This window comes from Eubalaena glacialis, chromosome 1 (genome assembly GCF_028564815.1).
Source record: "Eubalaena glacialis isolate mEubGla1 chromosome 1, mEubGla1.1.hap2.+ XY, whole genome shotgun sequence".
Taxonomy (NCBI): domain Eukaryota; kingdom Metazoa; phylum Chordata; class Mammalia; order Artiodactyla; family Balaenidae; genus Eubalaena; species Eubalaena glacialis.
This window is the reverse complement of record NC_083716.1, coordinates 168501962-168529258: the sequence shown is the minus strand read 5'-3', so window position 1 is coordinate 168529258 and position 27297 is coordinate 168501962. Positions and strand designations below refer to the sequence as shown.

At 39.1% G+C, this 27297-nt stretch overlaps 1 protein-coding gene across 1 annotated transcript in view; it reads left to right on the top strand.

Moving 5' to 3' along the window:
* PLA2R1 (phospholipase A2 receptor 1) overlaps positions 1-27297 on the top strand; it is a 118509-nt gene that overhangs the window by 11947 nt on the left and 79265 nt on the right. The window contains exons 2-7 of the mRNA XM_061184414.1: positions 2331-2714; positions 5488-5661; positions 16484-16657; positions 21635-21748; positions 22564-22707; positions 25951-26145. Of these exons, the coding sequence (XP_061040397.1) occupies positions 2331-2714; positions 5488-5661; positions 16484-16657; positions 21635-21748; positions 22564-22707; positions 25951-26145 (1185 nt within the window). The remainder of the gene's footprint in view (positions 1-2330; positions 2715-5487; positions 5662-16483; positions 16658-21634; positions 21749-22563; positions 22708-25950; positions 26146-27297) is intronic.

The window sequence follows — 27297 nt, the reverse complement described above, 5'->3', positions numbered from 1 at the left end:
AGTACTCTACAGGTGTTCAACCAGACCTACGGCTGGATCTGCAGACTAAGAACCAGGAAGCCAGAAAGATGATAATGACAATAATAACAACAACTCACATTTACTGAGGTCTTCCCGTGCCACGGTAGTGCGTGTTGTGCTTTGCAAGGGTTATTTAATGGAATACCCTTAACATCCCTATGAGGTGACTATCATACATATTCCTAGTTCAAAGAGGAAAGGCAAGGCTCACAGAGATCAAGAAATTTGCCCAAAGTCACAAGTCTGGTCTGTGGCGGATCTGCCTGATTCCAGAGCTCTCAACCACCAGCCAGGTAGTCTACCCACCTATCTTAGGTGTATGAACTGAGGCCCAGAGGGCTATGGTACAGCCAGTGAGTTGCAGAGCTGGATATATTTGAACATATATATTAGATAGAAGCTAAACTACAGAACAATTATAGTAAAATAATTATCCTTTAGTGAAAAATTAATGGGACTCTGGGCTAGCTAGAAAGTAATTAGTAGATTACAACAGAAATTAAGGTTAACATTCTACCCAGGCATGAAAAGGTGAATAGGAGAGCTGGAGAGAAGGTTAATAATTCTCAGAGTCCACACTGCATTGGCGAGAGGTAGATTTGATCTTGAATGACTATTACTAATAACCACACAGACATGGGCTTCATTAGGAAAACAAATTTCCTGATCTAAATGAAATCTCCCTAAAACAGTTCATTCTCTGCCCCCTGCCCCGACTCCTTTCTCTTTTGTTCTGATGTATGGTGATCAAAGCAATTTTCTGACAACTAATTCAACTCCTCAAATAGATGGTTATAAATAAGGTTATCAATTATTACATGAAGTATAGCTTCCATTAATACACTGACAATCTTTTTTCAACAGTGTCTTAAGTGATTTTGGTTATTGTAAATCAGTTCTTCTTGGCCTGAGCAACTTTAGAAAAACAAAAAGAACTTTTACCAAAATGAAACATTCCAGTACATGAGGAGGCTCATTTTGCAGTGTTCCCAATCTCTAGAAGGCTCTGCCTGTGTCCACTATGGCCCTGCCACCGCACACGCCTGGCCCTAAATCACAGCCGTTTTAAGGGAACCTGATAATGTCCCTTTAGATTTTTGAAGAATGGACAGGAAGTAAGACGTGAGAGCAGAGCCTAGTGAATAGGAGAACAAAAGAGCTCTTGGACCTGACCAGACAGTCTGAGCTGAGTAACCCAGCAACCATAAGCCTAAGTAAGCAGCCGCTGCCAGCGTGTTTAATCAACATCAAACATTTACTGAACTTCCACGATGTGCTCAGGACACTCTGAACTTGGACAAAAGAAATCAGACATGATTTCCACCTTCAAAAAACCTGTGGGAGGACATGTTCATAACTGTTGTGTAATAGGTGCCTTCCAGGCCAGCGACTTGAGGTAAAGTCAGGTAGTGGGCAGGTAGATACCACTAAGCCCCGGCTGGGCCCTGCCAGCTTTTCCACAGGAAACTCACCCAAATCTCTTCTTCTGGCTCCCGAAGGTTAGAGGCTCAGGGGTATATCACAAAATGCCTACGTCCTCCACATTCCCACGTGGCCTGTGTGGTTTCTATCTTGTCATAGTGCTCTTGCAGCCTCTCATGTACCTAGCTGAGGGGCCTCACCTAGTGTCCTGGACATTTGTCTGCTGTTGCCCTACAAGGATGCTCCCAGGAAGAGGCCATCCCCGTAGCGTATGTCCCCACCCTTCTACTCCTGATGGACCCAGCACAGAAAACAAATGTGGAGAAGCATTTTTTCTCACCAGCATTGTGTCTTGTATCAAGACACAAAGCAGCCCTTGACTTCTATCCTTTACGTTTTCTACTGAAATTTGATGGTGGAAATTTTCATTTCAGTGGCTCTTGATTCAGCTGCCATATTCCTAACATTCAGGCACTTGTCTGAAGAAAACCAAAATGTCACCATGCCTCTGGGCACCCAATGTCTCTCCCTTGCAGCGCTGAGTATTATCACCAATCCCCGCTCTCTCTTCAGTTGTGGCAAGCTCCTTTTCTATCAGTACCATTCCGGAGTGGATTCACAAGCATTCCTTGTTACTGGAGGGCCAATGCAGTCTTAGACCAGAGGTTTTCCATTAGCTCTAATAAGTCCATGTATGCTTCCCAAGAAACTCCTTTGTTTTGTGCAAATCAAGCCCCTGTGGTGGACCTCACGCATTAACTTCAGATCTGTTTGCGACAGCTGTCAGTGTGACATATCACAGCTCAAACATGCACATTAGGATCCTCCAGACACTGGTTAATTATATATGAAGATTCTATACCATATCTTCTATTTTGCTGTTTCAGATAAAGGGATCTTCATTATCCAAAGTGAGAACCTCGAGAAATGCATTCAAGCTGGCAAATCTACACTGACCCTGGAGAGTTGCAAACCACCCAACAAGTACATGCTGTGGAAGTGGGTTTCAAACCACCGCCTCTTTAACATTGGAGGCAGCGGCTGCCTGGGCCTGAATGTGTCTAATCCAGAGCAGCCACTGAGCATATACGAGTGTGATTCCACCCACATTTCCTTGAAGTGGCGCTGTAACAGGAAGATGATCACAGGCCCGCTCCAGTACATGGTCCAGGTGAAGCACGACAACACGCTTGTGGCCTCCTGGAAATATCTTCATAAGTGGGTTTCCTATACGTCAGGCGGTGGAGGCATTTGTGAATATCTGCACAAAGGTAAAAAAGAATTTCAACCAAAGTACACATGAAATGATATGTTTAGCAAGTTTGCCCATAAGTAAAGATTTGTAAAATATATGAAAGAGGTACACAGCACCTAGAACCTCCAGACACTTCTACTAAACACAATTTAGTTGCTTACTCGCTCATTGTAAAAAGATTACTGGAGTCTTGGAATGGGCTTGCTAAATTCTGCTAAAGAAGCAGAACTGCGAATTTAAAGGTATTAGAGGAGAAAACACTTAAATAACTTTGGGAATCAATGGAAAGGAGAAAGAGGGAGAAAGAAAATAAAAATAGAAGGAAAAGATTTTTTGAAGTTAGACTTTCAGGGTGAAAATAAGAGCCTCTCCTGTCAATATTTCTTTTATTGTAGAAACTTTGTCCCATGTATTGAGTGTGTCTGCAGGGCACCTCAGTGCCTCCTAAGGCCTGGCTGGCGTCCGTGTGGTGGTCATGTTACAAGGCATTTATTTTATTTATTTATTTTTTTAAAGATTTTTTGACGTGGACCATTTTTAAAGTCTTTGTTGAATTTGTTACAATACCGCTTCTGTTTCATGTTTTGGTTTTTTGGCCCCGAGGCATGTGGGATCTTAGCTCCCGGACCAGGGATCAAACCCACACCCCCTGCATTGGAAGGCGAAGTCTTAACCACTGGACTGCCAGGGAAGTCCCATGTTACAAGGCATTTAAAGGCAGACTATTGTCAGGGGTTATTTGGTGTGTGCCAGGGAGCAGGAAAGCATGGTTTTGGTGGTGGGTAGGGGGAGGTGTTTTCATTTTCCATAGTTCTGTGATATTTGGTATTTTTAAACAGAGAAAGAAAGCAGCTTAGTTCTGAAATTCTGAAACCTCAAACCTGTTTGTCAGGTTTTGTTTTGTAGCTCTCTTCATTCATTCATCCACCCATTCACCGTCCATCACACATTCATTGAACACTGACTTTCTCTGCCGGGCATCTGATTTACAAAGGCCAACAAGACAGGTGTGGTCCCTGCCCTCGTGGTGCTCTGTAGAATTATGGCTTAATAAGAGCTTCTATTTCTAAGAACTCTAGGAAGCAGAGCAAGGAGCTACTGAGATCTAAAACAAGACTTTCTCCCGTACCTGCGAGAAATGAGTAAAGAGAGACAGAGCCAAGAGCAAGCCATTTTCAGGACTCACTACAATAAAGCAAGTGCTGCAAACCAGCACTCTGAATAATCTACAGTTCTAAGGAAGAACTTGGCATTTTGTTCCAGGTTAACATTTTAGCCATATGCCCACACTCACAATGCATGCAGAGGAAGACTGAATAGAAGGCAGAGGATGGAAACAAGAGGATGCGTCCTGGTATACCAGTAGTTCCTAACAGCCTCAACCTCTAGGGCTGGTGGTGTGGAGTGAGCTCAGGCAACACCCTTCCCCCACCAGCTGTGGGAGAGGATGGGAATCTCCACAGCCAGCCCTTTCGCTCCAGGACCTACTGATTTAATTGAGGGTGGCCCTGATCCCCCTCACTATAGAAAGCCCCAGCTGAGTCATGAAAAGTTGTTGTTTCCTGCTTAAGGCCAAGGACGACTGATCATTGAAATACTCTGAGGGAGCAGCCAGCCGGCCACTCAGCAGGGCCATCTTTCTCCTAGACCACTGCAGGGGCCTCCAGCCGGGCATCCACTTTGCCCTCTCTCTGTGTACATTCTGTTTGCCACTGTGCACCCCGTGAGTCTTTAAAACTCGGATCATGTGACTTTCCCATTGAAAACCCACTGATGACTTCCCACCGCCTTCCTGGTAAAGGTCAAAGCCCATGATGTGGCAGAGCCGGCCCTCTGTGAGCTGACGCTCCAGTGCCCTTCCTGGTTCCGCTTCGCACTGGGCCTCCCTCCTCCTCCCCGTCCACCCCGCACGGTTCTTGTCACAGGTCCCTCGTACTTCCCCGTACTTGCTGCTCCTTATGCCCCAAGAACTCTTTTCCAAAGACTTAAACCTCCCTTTCCCCAGTTCTTATTCAGAGGCCTTCCCTGACCACCTTATCAAAAATAGTGCCTCCACCCCTTCCCACACACACACACACACACACACACACAGTCATTCTGTTCTTACAGTATTTTGTTTTTCTTCATGGTACTTATCACTACCTGAAATTACATGTTTACTTGTACATTTGCTTTCTCTTTTTTTCTCCCCACTAGAACAGAAGCTCCATATGAAAGCCAACTTTTACTCATTTGTTCACTATTACATCATATACCCAGTGCTGCACACATGTCTGCTGAATGAATAAATTAATAAATGCCTATGAACCTCGAGATTCAGATGCTGATGGCTGATGTATTTGGGGACTGGAAGATATTTTAAAGTGAAATCTCCAACTATATACAATATCTTGAAATAACCAATAATGGAAAAGAATCTGAAGCTGTATACCTGAAACTAACACAATATTGTAAATCAACTCTAGTTAAATAAAAATAATAATAATAGATAAATTTTTTCTTCTCATCCATTCACAAATATGTATGCTACTGTAGCAGTGCACCATAGTGAATGAACAAGGAGATAAACATACAAACAAACCATTTATCAGCATTTCCCCTGAACACAGCACTCAGCCTTGCACTTTTCCATATACTAGACACTGAGGTCCTGAGGGTTCACTGTGGTAAAGCGAGGGCCTTGCCCAGTGTAGGTTTTCAGTCGATAAAAAATGCATTCACTTTATGACAGTTTCCAAAGATAAAGTTGACATACTACTTATTTGACTTTGTCCTTTTCTTTCTCCTAGATTTGTATACAATCAAAGGGAACGCCCACGGGACACCGTGCATGTTTCCCTTCCAGTATAACCGGCAGTGGCATCATGAATGTACCCGGGAAGGGCGGGAAGACAACTTGCTGTGGTGTGCAACGACCAGCCGATACGAAAGAGATGAGAAGTGGGGATTTTGCCCAGATCCCAGTAAGAATAAAATCTAGTCTTCCCCATATGTCATGAAGGAATCAAGGATGATTAGAAAGTTATTTTATCTAAAGGAAAGCACTGAGATTGATCTACTAAAATCTGAATAAGCTCTTTGATTCCATTTATCCAGACTTTGATTTTGTGTTTGTTTTTGCCCTGAAAAGACAATTCTGATGTATATTCCTTTTTTTCCTTAAGTTCAAAAGATGTTAATTAGCCATTCCTCATTAAGTTCAGTACATAAGGATGTTTTAACCGGAATCAAATTATAATACTCTGTGATCTCATTAATCCCAGCTTCCAGGCAGGATACTTCAAAACAAACCTGAATGCATATAAAGCTCAGTTAGCCTTCCAATCCACTTCCTCTTATGAGCTGCCTTAACTTCTCCATGTCCTGACTGCTTGCCTTGCCCATTGTCAAGTCCAGGCATCAGCTGGCCCTTGATGATCTTTTTAAAATCGCAGTCGCCCTCGTTATTTCTCGACAATGAGTTCTTGTCTTGATTCCCTTTCCTTGTTACTCGATTTCTAGCTACAACCTCAAAATCTTTTTCCCTTCTTAACCCGATTTTCAAGGTCCAATGACAGCTGCAATGTTCTAAATTTTTTTTTTGTCAGTTAGTACTTTATTATTTTATTGTATTTTCATTTAGCTTAAAGGTTTCCAGTGGTTCTTAAGTATTGGGGGTTATTTATATATGCCTTCTACTTTCTATATTCAATTTCCTTCACCTTGGTTTCTGCAAGGCAGAGAATATAGCTTTTATAATCTCTTCATGTTCCATGCCTACATTCCCTCCACATAGTTAACAAAATGCCACAAAGAAATTGAAACAAAAAGAAATTGAAGAGATTAACTCCAAAGAATCTGATTTATAAATTGCCTGTTGAATTGTTTTCTAATCTAAGAGCCAGTACAGCTTAGTGAATAAGAAAGAGTGTAGGTTTTGAAATTGGAAAGACCAAGTTTGGAGTCCTGCTTCTTCCCAACAATGAGATCCTGAGTCTCAGCTTCCTCATTATAAAATGGAGATAATAACAGTACCTATTCGGGTTATTGAGAGGATAAAATTAGATGATGCATCTAAGCCACTTATCATAGTACCTGGTACTCACCAGGATTACCATCATCATCATAATATCATCATCAGGCCTAACTTATTCTTTCAGCATGTGCTTCTGAATCAATGATCCTACCTCTTTATTATCTGTCAACAGCACTAAGCTAAGCATAGTGTTAGGACTTAGGACCCTGTCTTCAAAGAACGTGGCCTCTACATGGAATACAGGAAAGACAGATTTGCTCCATGCCTGGAAATGCAGACTATATTTGACATGATGCTCTAGAATCACCTGGGGGATAGTTTAAAACATATATCCTCGCCCAGTCCCAGAGATGCAGTGAGCATTTGCATCTTTGACAAGTGACCCAGGTGATCCTGTGGCAGATAATTCTTCATCAGACAATTCATAATATGCAGGTAGTTCTATGCAACATACATCTATATACAGGGGTGATGTCAAGACATTTAGCAACCAATCTAGTATGAGCTCTTGGTCAATCCAAGTGGAGACCTTAATGTGGAGGTTAGGAGTCCCAGAGGCCCACTGCTGGTATTAACCCCTTATCTGCCGTAACGTGAGGGGATGCTGAGGCAGAAAGGGGCACTTGAGGAGCTCAGGGCAGCAGCTCTTCACCAACCAGCATGAAAGTATTTCATCATTTATTAACTGTCAGATCATCAGCCTTCTCTATCTGAATCTGAATGTCTGTATGGAGGTGTACGTGCATGTAATCCCTACACTCCTTGGATTCTTGAGTCAGATGTCACATTATTTACATCATCTTCTCTTTCCATTTCCATCTCCAGTAGATGTCATTATTAAAAGTAAACAAACCAATACTAATAAGATTAACATGTATTTCACATGGCCCTGATACTATGTTTTAAACTACACTATTCTCTTCGAGATCCTATGAAGAGCACTGTCACCATGCTCTGTCACTTTAGCCAGTTATGGTTTCCCAGGTGGAAGCCTGGGTTTAGTTGTGCCCAGGGCTTTTCAGTCCCTAGACTATCTATTTGTTCAGCTTCCTACAGTTCAGAAGCGTCCTCCGCTTGACAGCCTGCCAGATTCCAACTCTCCTAACCTTTACCACAACCAGCAGAGAGCATGTTTATTTGTGCAGTGCTAAATTACAGTTCCAGTTTTCTTCCTTTCTTGTTACTTTTGGTTCCTGGTGGCCAACTTAACTCAAAATGATGTGCCGGAGACTGGAATCTGAGCAAGCAGATAGCTCTGTCCATGGGGTCAAAAAGTGGACAGAACAGAGAGGAGTGAGTAGATTAAAGCAAAGATTCATACTTCTGTATCTCATCTTTCTTGCACAGAAATTTTTTAGTATCTCAATGTAGAATGATGCCTTTTTTTAAAAACGTTGATTGTAAATAAGCACAATGTAAATTTAGTGCTAATAAACACATACAAAAACACACTAGCAGGGAGGGATATGATAAAACATCTGTCACTATAGATCTTCTGGAACAAGGATGATATAGAGGAATCTTTCTGGGTTTGTTTAGAGGCAATTCTGTGTCATTCTATGTCCATCCTGGTTGTGTGTCTTACATAGCTGGAGAGTCAGGCTTAGTTAGTTTGAGATATTTTTAGGGTACCAACCTCTGGGATGATCTGATTGCCCTGGAACCTTATTCACCTGATACAATTTTTATCAGTAACTTGAATGATGTAACAGAGCAGATAGGTACCAATATTGATGTATGACTGCCAACCCTGGCTTTGTCAGCAGTATTATTACGTGTCTCTTGTCATGCTGCTCTCTCACTCCCGGCAAGTGTCATACAAACCTCTCTACTCTCCCCTGACTTCTAACCCTGCCCTGCATTCTCCTTCCCAACTCTTAAGAGATGACCTCAATCCCTACCTCTCAAAGAAAACAGGATCCATCAGAAGGGAAGTTTTGACAACTTCCCGCTCCCAAGCCTTTAAGCCTACCTGGGTTTGCACCCATCTCCTTTTTCTCCTTCCTGTGCAATAGTGGTCCTCCTCCTACCTAGGGCAAATCTCGCCATCTGGACTCTGGAGCCTCCCGTCCAATCTTCTCCAACTTGTATCTCAGTGTTTCTCAAAGTGTGGTTCCAGCAGCATCAGCATTCTCTGAGAACTTGCTAGAAATGCAAATTACCAGCCACATCCCAGACACCTATATCAGACATTCTAGAAGTACAGCCCCAGCAATCTGTGTTTTAACAAGCCTTCTAGGTGATTCCAATGCACACTCCTACTCTAACATAGATGAATGATGGATCCTTCTCATTCACAGTTAAACCTACTCACGTCTTAAAATAACATCTTAAAATAATACAACTCCTTCATCTCCACTTCAGCCTCCTGAAAATACCTATCTCTCTCATCCCCTGCATAGATAGACTTCTCAAAAGAATTGTCTACACCCCTTCACCTTGCTTTCGTTCCTCAGAGCACTGTCTCTTCTTGGCTTCTATGAAGATGTATGCCTGACCTCCATTTCCACAAACCATTCATTCACTCTTTTCCACAAATATGTATTGAACACCTGCTATGCACCAAGCACTCAGCTGGGTGCTGTGATTATAACCACAAATGTGAAAGATGAAAGTCATGGTGCCTGCCCTAATGGCGTTCACATTCAAGTGAATGCTGCTGAAGGGGCTGATTTGACAAGGTCTGAAACTAAGTGTTTGTTGCATCTGGCAACATGGAGGTCACTGATGGCCTTGACAAGATATACTCTAGTTACCCAATTGAGTGGGTTAAAGAGTAAATGGAAAAACAGACGAGGAAGGAAGGAACACTTCCCGATTCATTTTATGAGGCCAGTATTACCATGGTACTGAAACTAAAGACATCACAAGAAAAGAAAACTACAGACTAATATCTCTTATGAATATACATGCAAAAATCCTCAACAAAATACTAGCAAACAGAATCCAACAACATATAAAAAGAATTGTACACCATGACCAACTGGAACTTATCCCAAGAATGTAAGATTGGTTGAAAAATCTGAAAATCAATTAATGTAATACCTATATAAATAGGAGAAAGGACACACAATTATCTCAATAGGTGCAGAAAAAACATTTGACAAAACTTTACATCCCTTCATGCAAAAAACAAAACTAAACTAAAAACAGAAGAGAATTTCCTCAACCTGATAAAAGGCATCTCTGAAAAACCCACAGCCAGCATACTTAATGGTAGAAGACTAGATGCTTTCCCATAAGATCAGGAATAAGACAGACTATCCACTCTCAACACCTCTATTCAACGTTGTACTGGAGGTTCTAGTCTGGGCAAGTAGGCAAGAAAATTAAAGTCATCCAGATTGGAAAGGGGGTTGTAAAACTATCTCTATTTGCAGATGACATGATCCTGTATGTATAAAATTTTAAGTAATCCACTAAAAAAACTACTACAACAAATAGACTCATTCACAGGATACAAGATCAATATACAAAAATCAACTGTACTTCAATACTGTAGCAATGAACAATCCAGAAATTAAATTAAGAAAACAAATCAAAAAAGAGACAAAGAGAAAACAAATCCATTTATTGTAACATCCAAAAGGATAAAATCCTTAGGAAAAATTTAACAAAAGTCATGAAAAACTTATCTCTAAAAACTACAAAATATTGTTGAAAGAAATTAAAGAAAATTAAATAAATGGAAAGACATTCCATGTTCATGTGATCAGAGGACTTAATATTGCTAAGATGGCACTACTACAGCAATCTTTATCAAAATCCTAGCTGACTCCTTTGTGGAAATTGACAGGCTCATCCTAAAATTCACATGGAAATTCAAAGGACCCAGAAGAGCCAAAATAATCATGAAAAGGAAGAACAAAGTTGGAGGACTTATACTTCTCATTTTCAAAACTTATGCAAAGCAACTGTAATCAAGACAATGTGATACTGTCAAAATGGAATAAAATTGAGAGGCCACACTTATGATTAATTGATTTTTGACAAGGATGCCAAGGCAATTCAACGGGGAAACAATAGTCTTTTCAAAAAATGGTGCAGGGAAACTGGATTCCACATTCAAAATAATAAAATTAAACTCCTATCTCTCACTTTATAAAAAAAATTAACTCAAAATAGATTTTAAAAACGTACATGGAAGAGATAAAACTATAAAACTCTTACAAGAATACATAGGGGTAAATCTTCATGATCTTGAAAATGCAATGAATTCTTAGATATGACACCAAAATGCAAGCAACAAAAGAAAAAAATAGATAAGTTGAACTTCATCAAAATCAAAAATTTTTGTGTTTCAAAGGACACAGTCAAGAAAGTGAAAAGACAACCCACAGAATGGGGTAAAATATTTGCAAATCAGGTATCTAATAAGGGACCTATATCTAGAATATATAAAGAACTCATAACTCAATCATAAAAAGACAAAAATCCCAATTTAAACATGGGTAAAGTGTCTGAATAGACATTTCTCCAAAAAAAGATTTACAAATGGCCAATAACCACATGAAAAGATGCTCAGTATCATTAGCCATCAGGGAAATTCAAACAAAAACCACAGTGAGATACCACTTTACATCCCACAGGATGGCTAAAATCAAACAGACAGACAATAACAAATGCTGACAAGAATATAGAGAAATTGGAACTCTCATCCACTGCTGGAAGGATTGTAAAAGGATACAGCTGCTTTGGAAAACAGTCTGTCAGTTCCTTAAAAGGTCAAACATTGGGTTACCATATGACCCGTAATTCTACTCCTAAGTATATATCCAGGAGAAATGAAAACATATACCTACACAAAAACCTTTACACAAATGCTTATAGCAACATTATTTATAATAGCCAAAAAATAGAAACAACCCAAATGTCTACCTATTGATGAATGCATAAATAACATGTAGTATACCAGTAGTATTTAATGGGATATTATTGGGCAACGTAAAGAAATGAAGTACTGGTACATGCTACAACATGGATGACCCTTGGAAACATTATGCTAAGTGAAAGAAGCCAGTCACAAAAAGATCACACACTGTATAATTCCACTTATATGAAATGTTCAGAATAAGCAAATCTATAGAGACAGACACTAGTTTAGTGGTTGCCTTGGGCTGGGGGTAGGGGTGAGGACTGAGGGAAAAATGGTAAGTGACTGCTAATGGGAATTGGGTTCCCACAAAAATGTTCTAAACTTGATTGTGGTGATGGTTGCACAATGCTTTGAATATACGAAAAACCATTGAACTATATACTTTAAATGGGTGAGTTATATGGCATGTTAATTATATCTCAGTGAAACTGTTTTTTTTAAAGAGTAAATGAGAGATGAGAAATTGGAGACAGCATACGTATAAAAATATGTGATTAATGGGGGTAGAGAAAAGGCAGAGACTGCGATGGGGAGGCCAAGGGAGGGAGTTTTTTGTTTCTTGTCTTTTAAGGATGAGAGCTGCTAGGTCATCTTTGAATGCATCTGGAAAGGATCTAACAGAAAGAGGTTGAGGATGCAGGAAAGTGAAACAATTGGTGAAATAAATATGGTCTCTCAGAAGGCAGAAGGAAGTAGGGTCCAGATCATAGATGGACAGACTGACCTTTTATGGATGTAAAGACAACTTCTCCATGGGAGGGAAGAAGGAGAGGATAGTACAGGTCCAAGAAGGTTGATGGATTAAGTGATGAGGAAAATGAGGAGAAACTAGTCCAGTGGCTGTGGACTTTCTCTGAAGAGGGGGAAGAAAGAGTGAGAGGTTTGGACAACAGGAAAGGTGTGAAATGAACACCGTGGCTGCTGGGAGAGCAAGCTTATTAGGGAAAACCGGTAATGTTTCCAGGAAGTATCGGGGGTGGTTGATAACGAACCCATCAGATGACTTTTCTTGGCAGTGCTCATCTGTTGGGTGCAGGCACGAAGCACGCAGATGATTGGGTTCCTCTGTTGGAACGCGCACCATAAAGTCACTAATGGACTCAGTCCTCATCTTACTGAAAGATTCAACAACGTGTAACAAACTGACACCATCTCTTTCCTTGGGCTTCTGGGACCCACACCTACTAGTTTCCCTCTTTCCTTTGTGGCCACCACTTCTCAGCTTCCTTTGATAGCATAGTCTCCTCTGCCTAACTGCCTTTAAATTCTGATGGGCAAGCTTGGGAAATAACATGAAAAAGATGGAACATGGTACCTGCTTTCCTGATACTTAATTTTATCAGGAAAAACAGACAATCAATAAGCAATCCCATAACGCGTCATTTAATCTCAACTGTGATCAGGGCTACCAAGGAGCATGTAAGGCACTGGGGATGAACAGCAGGAAGTCCTGACTTGGTTTGGCATCCCTTTTACATGAGATTTACCAACAAAGCACTTTTCAGGGAGCAGATATTCAATAACTATTTGCTGAGTGTATGAAAGACCAAAGAGAGAGAAAAATAGTAACTTTGTAGCCTGGAGTTGCTCAAATAGTATAAGAGTTCTTTTTTTTAAAAGAATTCAACCATTTTCTAAAGTGGCAGGAAAGATACACCTGGGACAATGACAAAGCTGTATCCTTAGGGATGACAAAAAAGTCATATTAATAGAGAAGGAGAAATGGCTGCATCTCAGTCATAATCTATAATAAAATCGGTGTTGACATGAATATACTTCAGTTCATTAGAAGAAAGGTGTATTTTGAAAGGGAAAAAAAAATCACTATCATGCAAAAGATTTTGGCAATCTTTCTTCAAACAGTAGGAGATGCAAAGACATATAGGACATAGTTGCTTCCTTCAAGGAGCTCAGAATTTAGCGACAGAAGAGATGATATAAAGACAACCAAAGATGCAAAGAAATATAACAATCTGATGGTATCCCTTAGATTAGAATTTTTCAAGAAAAAGTAAATGTACCAGCCTGCACTTTTCAGTGGCTTAGAAGCAGAAGTTAGTTATGAATAAGCAAGAGGATTAAGAGTAAATATACGCAAATGCCCCAGGCCAGGACGGGACCCTGTGGCAAGGGAGTTCCTGGGGGACAGTCTCCGAGGCCAAGATGAGCATGCAGGAGGCCCCCTGGGGAGGGGTCTCAGGATCGATACACAGGGAAATGAAGGGAAGAGAGCAGGATTGCAGGACGGTGATGCAGGGCTAGTGACTCCCCACACTGACCCACAAGGAGTTCTCAGGCTGGATTTGCTCCTAGTTGGGGTGAGAGGAGGGGTCTTATAGCCCTGCACTGACCAGTCATGGTTTGCAGACTGTCCTTAGGAAGGGAGAGTGATATTGGGCAAAGAGCCTCTTCAGCAAAGGCAATCCTTGAAGAAGGCTTCATGTTGAGAGGTGTCTGCTGGCAGCTGGGGAAATAAAGCCTTTGGTCCTGAAGGGAGATCAGAAGAACACATCACAGTGCCCAGGCCCAAGGTGGCACTTTCATTCCACTTGTTACCATGAAATTTTCAAATCAGATCCATGGAGTCACATGCAGCCCATCTAGAGATGCAAAGAGAGGACTTGTGTCTGACAGCATAGAAATACAAATTCTTATATTTTAGTTAAAACCAAATTTTAATGACAAATGGACTGCCTTGTTAGAAGAATATGGGCACCTTTTGCAAACATTTGACTGGGAGTTTCCTTTTGATTAACCTTAAGAACTGGCACAGATAACACAAAGCCAGGGGAAATCTAACAAAACTGGGCAGTGTAATTTGTAGCACAGACAGGATCACCTGCAAGCCTCTCATCTTAACTGTTTAATGTATAGAATTCAGGCAGATTTCTGCAAAAGGCTGTTTTATGTAGCTTAATCCATGTCCTGTTGAAAGGGCAGGACCAACTCTTGGCAAAAATGGGAATGAGATCAACTGAAGTGTCCTCCGAACCTTTTCTTATCATGGCATGGCTTATCATGGAGGCTTATAATTAGGACTTATTATCAAATCTTTACCCAAGGCAGTAGATGAGAGGCAGGTACCCTATACCCAGATCTCTCCTTTTGACATCCTCCTCCTATCTCCCCTTCTGACATCCTACTATCTTCTAGTAGCCAAAGGCTACTCATACCTGCTCTCCTTGGGAAGTGCTTCAAATGATTTCTTTCAAGCCAGGGTTTCCCAGTGTTTGCTTTGTGAACCATTTGCATTAGAATCAGTAATACGTTAGAAAGTCAGCTTTCTGAATCCCACCCCGGACCTTCCAATTCAAAATCTCTGAGACTGAGAACCAGGAACCTGTGGTTTTTTAAGAAGCTGACTAAGTGATTTTTATGCACACTGAAATTGTAAACACTCCCCTGTTCCTCTTTCATGGCCTCAGCTCTCACACGGGATGAACAGGGCTAAACTGATGTCTGATAATGCTTAGTGTGTTGTTCATCTCATGGATGGCGTAGCTTTTTAACTGAAGACGGTCTCTAAGGATTCAAACTCAATGGGGAAATTTCTGCCACCAGGGCAAGATGATTACTGAAGATGTCCTCCTCCCTTTCTCTTCCTCTTCCTACAGTTTTCCTTGGTGATAGACTTGTCTTCTTGGTGATAGATCCTCCTTCAATCTTGGATCCTTCTATAAATACATGTGTCAGTCAGGAAACTCTGTAGACAACCTTAGATTTATATAATAACTTCTCCTTAACTAACTCAGTTCTGGGAAGGCACATTGCAACCAGACATGAAAACAAACTTCCCACAATCCCAAGGGAGCCATCTAACTAAGTACTGTGGGAAAAAGAAAACAAAAAAAAAGATTTCATTGTCAAATAAGTTTGAAGTCTACTGAATTAAAATTAAGCTGTTTATTAGAGAACTTCTCAGAGCCTTTAATATGCTGTTGTATATTATGAATTCCCCAGAGGAGGCTACATATGCACTATGTCCCAGCTTTTCTTGGAGAGCTCTTGAAGTTGTAATACTCTGTGGATTGTACTTTGGCAAAAGTTGTTCTAGATTTTAGCAGATTGTCTGACCATCAGTTACACTCATGCTGTAGCATGGTTCACATTGTCTACATTATGAAATTCTTTGGCTGAGTTTGATTTCAGGTAATTTTTATGGCTGCTTAGGTTCACCTTAGGGTTTGATTTAAAATTTCAGCAAAAGCACCCAAAGTAGGTCTTCATTTTCTGTTATTTCAATAAACTTCAGATTCCAGATCCATGTTTCATATTTTATTAAATTTACTTTTAAGCAAACTACACAATCCTTGGCCAATGTTTTGCAAGTGGATTTTGCTTCTCCTCCTTTTGACTGAAAGAACTGTCTTAAACTAAATATCAGTGCTCCCGTTCTCAATGTTTATTTGAAAACTTCTGTTCATTTTAGAGTCATGTTTCTACTGTATCCCTTTTATTCCATCTAGCATTTTGGTATTTGCAGGGAAAAGCTTTTTGAAACAATATTTGCATCTATCTCAAATAAATACTTCAGTTCACACAGTTTTCAGTATAAAGTTCTGAATTTAAAGAATTCAGATGTTATTTTCACAAATATCTATACTCCAATTATATTTCCTTCTCTTAAAAATAGCTAATGTCATTTTCCCAGAAAGGATCAGAGCTTCTTTATTGAAAATTTCTTGAATTTCCTTTCAATCTTGAACAAGTTTTACCATAAAGTGCTTATGGGAAAACAATGCAGATTTCATCATAAAGACCTAATCAAGAATAGATAAGGGCTCTGAAGTTTTAGGAGTTGCAAGTTGGAATCATGCCATTCAAATTCATCTTAGAAATATATCGCCGTATAGATAAAATAAGATTATAATGTTTTAATGGATTTTGTTTTCAGCATCTACAGAGGTGGGTTGTGACGCTGTCTGGGAGAAGGATCTCAATTCACACATTTGCTACCAATTCAACCTGCTTTCCTCCCTCTCCTGGAGCGAGGCACACTCTTCATGCCAGATGCAAGGAGGCGCTTTATTAAGTATTGCAGATGAGACTGAAGAAAATTTCGTAAGGAGTAAGTAGGTGGATGATGCACATTGATGTTGGTACAATTAAAATGATTGGTGTTTACAGTTATGTCCATGTATACCAAGATACCTTCTGGGAAAAAAAGGTCCCTTGGAAAATATTTTTCTGTTATTAACATGGCCCAAACTCACACCCAGAATTTTGAACTGAACCCTGGGCCATTCCATTTGACACCTGGCCGTGCCTCTCTTATTTTCTCCCCCTTGGAAAAGAGAAGTTGAGGCTACAGCAAGGGACCCAGGAGAATTTTCAGCTCCAACAAGTGCATAGGGAGACTTCTAAACTTAAGTCCGAATTCCTGCTTTGCTGGGGAGCTTAGCCATTCCGTTTCCATTTATAAATAATTAAGCTGTTTACTAATTAAACAAAATCTTACCTGTCAGTCACTGTGTAGTAGGGTTTCCAGTGGATGCCAAAGAACTTAAAATTTAATTGGAAAAGCAAAAGCACACACATGTTAACTAACACTGTAAAGTAATAACATAAACTGCCAAAAGACTGCTAAGGAGCTGGGTCTGATCTATTTCACCTTCTCACCTAAACTCTCTTTTTACTTCTCTTTTATAGATTAAATGTGTTTGTAGATGTGTACATACAGCATTTAAAAATCTTTCTGAAACATTTGAAAGTGTCACAAAATTAGTCACTTTCATTAAAAGTTTCTGATGCTTTTTTTCCAAATTATATTGCACATGTTTCTTCTAGAATAACAATAATAAAATCATTCTAGGATAATTTTAAAAGTTCAAGTATACAGAAAGAAAACCAAAAGAAAAACTCTCATAGTTCCACAATCCAGAGATAACCATGTTTCTTCTGCAAAAAAAACATACAAGTGCATGCATAATCCATAGTATCTATGAAAAATGATATTAAATAAAAACATGAGGCAGTTGTTGCATAGAGGTTAGGAACAGGGACCAAAGAGCCACCTGCATGGGTTTGAATCCCACCTCCATCACTTACTAGCAGTGCTAAAGAAGTAAATTAACCTCTCTGTGCCTCAACTTCCCCCCTCTATCAAGTGGAAATAATAACAATATCTACTTTTTGGTGGTGAGAATTACATGTTATAGAACAGGTGAAAATTTAGAAAAGTGCCTGGCACACAAAACAAACACTCAGTATGTGTTAAACATTTAACAGCAACTATGCGCACAGTTTAGTAACATGCTTATGTAATTTACCTGCATAGAATGAACATCTGTCCATGTCTATAAATATAGATCTACATCATAGTTTTTAATGGTTACATAGTGATACAGGTTAGAGATAATATATTTAGCTAATCTCCAAATATTAGATAGGGATAGGTATTATTTTGTTTTTATTTACTTATTTGTTGCTATGGAAAACCATCCCTCACATACCTTTGTGCATAGATCCCCGATTATTTCTCTCTAAGTTTGTAGAAGTGGATTCACTGGGTGGAAGAGGAAGCACATTTTAAGGCTTTTGAAAGTCATTAATAACTTCTAGAAGGATTGTAACAAATGCATGAACAGTATATGTCTGCCCCTTTCCCCACAGACTTGCAAAAGTGGGAAATTATCACTGAAACTGATCTGAGTGAGTCATATTGCAGGAAAACACCCATTTCCAAAATCATTATTAGCCTGTAATGGTATTTATAGAAAATTTTGTGCACCATTTATGAATTACAATTGTTATCTATTTTGACTGCTGGGATCTTTAATAAGAGGGTTTAGACTTATCAGACTTGAATAAAGATTAAAGGAATAAGATACGTCAGAGACTTTGATTTAAATACCACAATTTTATAATTAGATTTCGGGGATTGTTTAGATTGGGAAAACAGAGGAGTATTCATAAAGACAGAAGCTTGTTCTGACCAAGGTATTTTTTAATGTTGAGAATAGCCTACTGTTTCTTGTTAATCGCTGATGAACATTAACTATGGTATAAGGAATTATCTAAACTGCCACAAATGCCAGGAAATAGCCAAAGGAATTTAAGTTTGCATTTACTATTACAGAATTGTGAAACAATTTACTTGTAAAGCTAAGTAGACTATTTTTGTAGTTTTAAACACAGATTAGAAATTATACAATGATTTTTTTATATGTACTGTTAAAACAGTCACACAGAGGGTATTCAAAATAACTCTAAGGTAAGAATACTTAATACTTAAATATTTTAAGTAGGTTACTTGAAAGCATCACTTGGTACTTACCCCGATATGAAGTGTGGAAATTTCTCCATCTTGTCAATCCATCTTCCATTCTGCCTTCTGTCATGATGACACCAGTTAGATGATTTAATCAAATGGTGCTATTGGAAGGACTAACCAAATAGACATTAGGAAGAGACTTGTGTTTATGCCCCAGAAACTTGGAAAGGCAGGGCCCATGAATGTTATGCTGTTTCTGTCCAGTGATTTCAGGGATCTCAAAATTATAAAACACCTTTTTCTCTTTCCTTAAAGGTTTAGCTTCCTCCAGTTTTCCACTGTTGTTTCGAAATACCCAATCACAGAAGGTGCTGCAGCCTTGTGATGTGAATGCACTAATCTTTACAACCTTGGTGACCATACAATCGATCATCCAAACTGAGACCCTTTGAAGAGTAAAAGGTTCTGCCATCAATACTTATTCTGGAACTACCAGCATAAGCCATGAATTTTCCAGGCAAACTGGGACATACAGTCACCCTATTTATAACTCTTATCTGTCAGGGTCTCAGTCTCAGGCAGGGCCCCTGCATCTGGCTCAGAATAAATTGGGTTCTGAAGCAGATGAATCATAAGGGATCAATGCTCTCCTTTATAGATTAGAAGATTCAATGGCAACATTTGAAAGTGTCACAAAATTAGTTACTTTCACAAAGTCTCTGACACTGTTTTTTCCCCAAATATTACAGCACGCGTGGTACATGTTTGTTCTAGAGTAATTTTTTAAAGTTCAGGTGCACAAAAAGGAAAACCAAAGAAAAATTTCCCCTAATTCTACAATTTTGATAAGCATATTTTTCGACACAAGCATGTCAATGCACATGTTTCTACATAGCATTGATAACAAAACTGGAACTGAATTAAAACAGGAGGAGCCGAGGCACAATGGTTAGGAGAAGGGGCCCACAGAAAACTTTCTCCCACACCAAGCTGAAGAAGCATTTGCACTGCTCATGGCCCCAACCTGCTATTTTTTTTTTTTAACGTCTTTATTGGAGTATAATTGCTTTACAATGGTGTGTTAGTTTCTGCTTTATAACAAAGTGAATCAGCTATACATATACATATATCCCCATATCTCTTCCCTCTTGTGTCTCCCTCCCTCCTACCCTCCCTATCCCACGCCTCTAGGTGGTCACAAAGCACTGAGCTGATCTCCCTGTGCTATGCGGCTGCTTCCCACTAGCTATCTATTTTACATTTGGTAGTGTATATATGTCCATGCCACTCTCTCACTTTGTCCCAGCTTACCCTTCCACCTCCCCGTGTCCTCAAGTCCATTCTCTAGTAGGTCTGCGTCTTTATTCCCGTCCTGCCCCTAGGTTCTTCATGACCATTTTTTTTCTTTTTTTTAGATTCCATATATATGTGTTAGCATATGGTATTTGTTTTTCTCTTTCTGACTTACTTCACTCTGTAGGACAGACTCTAGGTCCATCCACCTCACTACAAATAACTCAATTTCGTTTCTTTTCATGGCTGAGTAATATTCCATTGTATATATGTGCCACATCTTCTTTATCCATTCATCTGTCGATGGACACTTAGGTTGCTTCCATGTCCTGGCTATTGTAAATAGAGCTGCAATGAACATTGTGGTACATGACTCTTTTTGAATTATGGTTTTCTCAGGGTATATGCCCAGTAGTGGGATTGCTGGGTCATATGGTAGTTCTATTTTTAGTTTTTTAAAGAACCTCCATACTGTTCTCCATAGTGGCTGTATCAATTTACATTCCCACCAACGGTGCAAGAGGGTTCCCTTTTCTCCACACCCTCTCCAGTATTTATTGTTTGTAGATTTTTTGATGATGGCCATTCTGACTGGTGTGAGGTGATACCTCATTGTAGTTTTGATTTGCATTTCTCTAATGATTAGTGATGTTGAGCATTCTTTCATGTGTTTGTTGGCAATCTGTATATCTTCTTTGGAGAAATGTCTATTTAGGTCTTCTGCCCATTTTTGGATTTGCCAACCTGTTGTTGATCCCTCTACATACTCTGGTCCCTTGGATCATGCTCTCCTCTTGGCCGGACAACCCCCATTGGCTCTCCCACTGGACAGCCCTCCCCCCATTTCTTTAGCATACCTTAAATTTGAGGGCTTGCCTCCTGACACTAACAACACTTAATCTGCCTTCCCCTTCCTAGCCAAACCCCTAAGGTAAAGGTCCTCTAAATTGTTCAATTTTTTAACTATGAAATATTTCAAGAGTATTGACAAGTGTAAACATTACGTCTCTGCACACACATACCCATTATAGACATTTAATAGCATTTCTTCCTATTCCTCTTTCTCAGGGCCTGAGGTAGCCTGAGCTCAGCGTACTTGAGTCCTGAGCCTCCAGATTGAGGCCACCAGACACACGTGGCAAAAAAAAAAGGAAGACAGAGGGGCACTTTGTAGGACTGGCCCTGGGCACTTCCTCCTTCCCCCTCTAAAACCCTCAAGTGGGTAAGCTCACACAGGTCAGGTGGTCTCAGATTTGTAACCATGAACTCTTGATGGATTGACGACCGTTGAGAGGCAGCATTCCTGTATGCTTAGATTAAGCACTTCACAGCTGCTGTCAGTGAGCCTTTAGGAGACTGCCATGTTTCTCAGGCTGGCTTTTTTTACTCTGAAGCACCAGTGTGGGGTTTAGTAGCACTTAAACCCTTTTCTGTCATTGATGGAGTTAATTTATGACTCCATGCCCCAGAAACAGGAAAACAAGAAAGACGTGTAACATTGATTTTTTTTTTTGAAGCTCCGTATTTCTCTTATTTCAGAGCACTTTGGCAGTGAAGCAGTGGAAGTATGGATAGGTCTGAATCAGCTAGATGAAAATGCTGGTTGGCAGTGGTCTGATAGAACACCACTCAACTATCTGAACTGGAACCCAGGTACCTGCAGCGTTTTGTTTACCTTCAACAGGTGGCATCGTCCCACAGCCTAAAATAGCAATATTTCCCACATATATATATGACATGTTACTGTGAAAGTGGCTTATAAACATTTTTAAAGCCTGATTGAATTTCTAAAAGGCATGCTTTTCCGAACGAGAAAATGGAGGCCGAGAAGGTAAGCCAAGGTTGCAGGAGGATTTGGGTCAAAACCAAGATTCTAGTCAGTTGTTTTAAAAATAGCAACAGAGATAAGAAATTAAATCTCAGAAGTAGATGTTTATGTACAGATCGTTTTCGTATATTTTTTCCCTCTCTCCTAGTCAATTTCCTCTCTCTTCAGTTAACCTTTGCCCTCCAAAGATATGATCAATTACTGTCTTACATCAGTATGTCTCACACAAAAAAAGGAAAATTGGTTTTTCTTATGGATTCTAAGTCAATTACATTAACTGTGTAATACAACGCACTCACATTCTGTTTAAATGTGTTGTTTAAAAGATTGTTATAGTTGAACCTTGAATAACTAGAAAATATAATAAAGTACGATTGCATTTTGTGAAAAAATAATAGCAACAGATTGCAAAGTATCTCTCTACCTTAAAACAATAAAATCAGCTGTTGCTATCTTTGGGAAATCATTTCATTGTCATGCCTGGACTTCAACTGCAAAATCATAAATATAATATCTTATAGGATTTACTACATATGCCAAAGAGAAGGGCTGTCTCCTTGATGCTCAAACTACATTTCAGTATATGTTGAACTAACTGCTTTTGCTTCTAACATTAAGTACACACACATTGTATTTTCAGAAATAAATTTTAAGCCATTTGTTGAATATCACTGTGGAACATTTAATGCATTTATGCCAAATGCCTGGAGAAGTCGGGATTGTGAGTCCACTTTGCCTTACATATGTAAAAAATATCTAAACCATACGGATCATGAAGTAGTTGGTGAGTGTTTTTATTTTAAGCTGTTTTTATGAGTTGCTTACTTGTCCTCTCAATATATTCAAAGTCCTTTATTTTTTGCTAATAATTTATAATTTAAACTTAGCTAAGGCTAGTTTTTATATGAATAAAAATGTGTAACAAGATAAGATCTGTTATTCCAAAGGCACCATGAATTTAATAAATGCATTTAGGTTTTTACTAAAAACTAAAGCAAAGTAACCTAAGTATAGAAAACATTTTCTCCCTCTCTTTTTAAAAACTTTGCTTTCTTATTCATTCTGTCTTAGAAAAACAAGATATGCTTCATTTTCTATTCTAGTTGAGTTTTATTTATGGTTACCCTAGAAATTAAACATATGAATTAAAAAATGGTTTTATAAAATTCTTTACTTCATTGATCTCCTATCATACTCTATATCTCTTATTAGTAATACTTCCTCCTTAAAATAACAAACAAAACTTTTAGGTGTACCTGAGACTTAAATACCACATAATTACAATCTAGTACCTGAAGCTCAGTTATTTCTATTCTTAAGATCTATTACTTCTTCTTAGTTTCTATGGAATTAATGTCTGAACTCAGGAAGTAGAGATAAAAACACAACCATTTTTAAAGAATCATTACCAGCATAATTAGAAACAACTCTACATTTAAAATAATAATCTGAATTATCTTTCCAAAATATTATCCCTTACAGTTAAGCTTTTTTATTTTATTTTATTTTTTATAGATTTATTTATTTATTTATTTATTTGCTGCGTTGGGTCTTCGTTGCTGTGCGCGGGCTTTCTCAAGCTGCGGCGAGCAGGGGCTACTGTTTGTCGAGGTGCGCGGGCTTCTCCTTGCCGTGGCTTCTCTTGTTGTGGAGCACAGGCATGCGGGCTTCTCCTTGCCGTGGCTTCCCTTGTTGTGGAGCACAGGCATGCGGGCTTCAGTAGTTGTGTCTTGCGGGCTCTAGAGCACAGGCTCAGTAGTTGTGGCTCACGGGCTTAGTTGCTCCGCGGCATGTGGGATCTTCCAGGACCAGGGATCGAACCCATGTCCCTTGCATTAGTAGGCAGATTCTTAACCACTGCACCACCAGGGAAGTCCCCAATTAAGCTTTTTTAAATTGAGGTATAGTTAATTTACGATATTGTGTTAGTTTCAGGTGTACAGCAAAGTGATTTTGTTGTACATATATATATATATTCTTTTTCAGATTCTTTTCCATTATAGGTTATGACAAGATACTGAATATAGTTCCCTGTGCTATACAGTAGGTCCTTGCTGTTTATCTATTTTACATATAGTAGTGTGTATCTGTTAATCCCAAACTTCTAATTTATCCCCCCCTTTCTCCTTTGATACCCATAAGTTTGTTTTCAATGTCTGTGAGTCTATTTCTCTTTAATAAATAAGTTCATTTGTATCATTTTTTTAGATTCCACATATAAGTGATATCATATGATACTTGCCTTTGTCTGACTTACTTCATTTAGTATGATAATCTCTAGGTCCATTCATGTTGCTACAAATGGCATTATCTCATTCTTTTTTATGGCTGAGTAGTACTCCATTGTATATATGTACCACATCTTCTTTATCCATTCATGTGTCGATGGACATTTAGGTTGCTTCCATATCTTGGCTACTGTAAATAGTGCTGCTATGAACATTGGGATGCATGTATCTTTTTGAATTAGAGTTTTCATCTTTTCTGGAGTTTTCAGGAGTGGGATTGCAGGATCATATGTTAACTCTATTTTCAGCTTTTTAAGGAACCTCCTTACTGTTCTCTATAATGGTTGTACCAATTTACGTTCCTGCCAACAGTGTAGGAGGGTTCCCTTTTCTCCACACCCTCTTACAATTAAGCTTTAACTTTTATTTTCCTTTAAGTAGCTAAGCCTAAAGATATTGTAGAATATGGGGGTGAGAAGAAGCATATCATCATTTTTTTACGTAGAGATTTTTTCATTATGTCAAGAATGTGCTGACATTGCTATCACTGTTATTGTCCTGTCCCTCCCTCTTTTCCTTTCATTTTCCTGCCTCAATTTCTTCTGTCTTCATTGTTTTTTCTTATGCCCTCCTGCACTGCCTCCTGCTATCCTTCTTTTCTTCAATTTTATTTGCTCTCCTGATCTATTAATTGAGGTCAGAAGACCAGAAATGATGGCAGCTAAGCTAACTTTGTTTGGATTATTTGCTGTTGTTTCAAGTCCAACAAATACTTTTGATGATCTAGTCCAGTGTCTTCCAACTGTGCATCCAGGGTCCCCAGGTTCCTTCCTTATCTCCACCCTTGCGTCAATCAGAGAAGTTCCTCTTTTATCTTTTTATCTTACCTCTAGAGTGAAGTTTAGGGTTCATTTTTTAAAGGGGTTCTGTGACTGTGTTTTTAGGTTGATATTATCTATCTATCTAAATTTTCTAACATTCATCCACTGTGAATCTAATAGCTGTCAGAGTCCTAGAAGCAATTTTAAAAGAATGTGTTGTTTCCCAAATTAGCAGTGAAGTTGTTTCTAACTAAGTTAGTGCTTAAGGGAGGCACCCAGTTGTGGTTAATAAAATAAAGTAAAAATGCTGTCATCAGGCTGGGGGCAAGCTCCTGGAAGAGGAGAGCCAAAGTTGGCATGCACACAGCTGTCTTCCCTGCCAGTGTCAAAGCATCGTGGCATTATTTTGCTGTAAGTCGAACCCAGAGTCCATATGAACCCAGAGGGACATCAGAGGCACTCAGCCTGACCCCCAAAATAAAAGCTATCATCTCTGCTCTAGAGAAAGTGGCCAGAATTTCAGATTCTTTTCAGCTGAGAATAACTATCTACCACCCCCCACCTACTACTGTATATAAAATCCTTCAAAAAGCATTTAAATTGTGTTCCATAATACTCCTTTTTTAGTGTAAAAAGGTTTTTTTAAATGGATAGCTCTAAATGCTAAATTTTATATCTAGCCCTGACTCTCACTTTGGTTGTACCACCTTTATCAAGTCTCCTTAACCTCTTTGTGCCTTAGATAGCTCATCTGGAAAATGAAGCACTGAGATCCATTAGATCCTAGATCCAGATCATAGATGGGATCCTTTTCAAGTCTGAAGATCTAGAATGCTATGATCTATATCTTATTGTGCCATATGCTTCTGTTTTTCAAATTTAAAAAATAATCATATATTAATGGTGATTTATATTGGGGTAATAAGTAATGTTAAAACAATTGTGGAAAATAACTTCGTTTTTTGTTGGTTCAAAAAGAAAATGATGCTTGGAAATATTATGCTACCCACTGTGAGCCTGGCTGGAATCCCCACAATCGTAATTGCTATCAACTTCAGAAAGAAAAAAAGACCTGGAATGAAGCTTTGCATTCTTGCCAGTCCAATAACAGTGCATTAATAGACATAAATTCGTTAGCAGAAGTGGAGTTTCTTGTAACCCTCCTTGGAGATGGTGAGTGCCAAGTGTCTTTGGTTCAAGAAGTATGAAATATAATGTAGTAACTCTCTTTATTAGTGAAGTTGAAAAGAAATTAAGCTATTTAAAATTGATTCTTTATGGCACATGTATCTGAAATTTCAAATAATATCCAGGAGTGAAAATTCACTGAATTTTTACAAAATACATATTCAGAAACTTTGTAACATCTCATAGATTCCAGATATATTAGATGTTTTCATTTTTGGGGTTTTTTTTTAAGGGGGAAAGGTCATTTCCTAAAACTTCTAATTTGAAAAACCTGAACCTGTAATTTAGCATAATGGGCACTAGATAGCAGTAATGTGCTGCAACCATGTAATCCAAGCAATAAAGGAAATTCCTTACAAAAATGATTAGATTTAAATAACTTTAGCCAGTCAAAATGGGTAATTTATTTGGTGTGGTGTTTTTCAAGCTGTGTAGCATATTCAGGGGTTCCAAGCTCTGAGGCCTCCACCCTGCTTTACCCACCAGAGCAGATCTGCCCCTACCTATGTCATATATGGACATAGAATTCTGCTGGAAAATATTGAAATCATTGACTGAGATTAAATCTTTTTTTAGTGGAAAAATCCAGCGTCTACTCTATTTCAATGTTAGGTTTTAGTTTGGAGTGAAAACAAAACTCCTTCTGTCATTGTTCCTCACCCTTCACATTTGGGATTGAAAGAATCCTGTGGCTGCCGCTGTGTCAGCGGGGCACTGGAACACTCTCCCAGCCATTGAGGGTTTTTTCGCCCTACCTAGACTGGCAAGCTTTATTTTATTTACTTTTCCAGCAACCCCACTGCTCCTATTCAATGCTTCTAAGAATTTCTGCTCCTTTTTTTTTCCTAGCCAAAAGAAAAAAAAGTAAAGCTAGACGTCATCAAAAGTTTTTTTTCTAAGTGCCTTTTCTTAATTCGATTGACCTTCCTATTTTTCCTTTATAGAGGTAGAAGAAAAACCAGACTTTTCAGATCTACTTTCCATACTGTAGCACGAACTAACTAGAGTCCCAGCAATCTGACTTGCTTTGTCCTTGCCCTGGCTTTCACTGACACTCTGCCTCACTTATAAGGCCTATATTGAGCAGCTCTGGATAGATTAAGGGGGGAAAGGTTTAAGCAGGTATTTTATACCAAA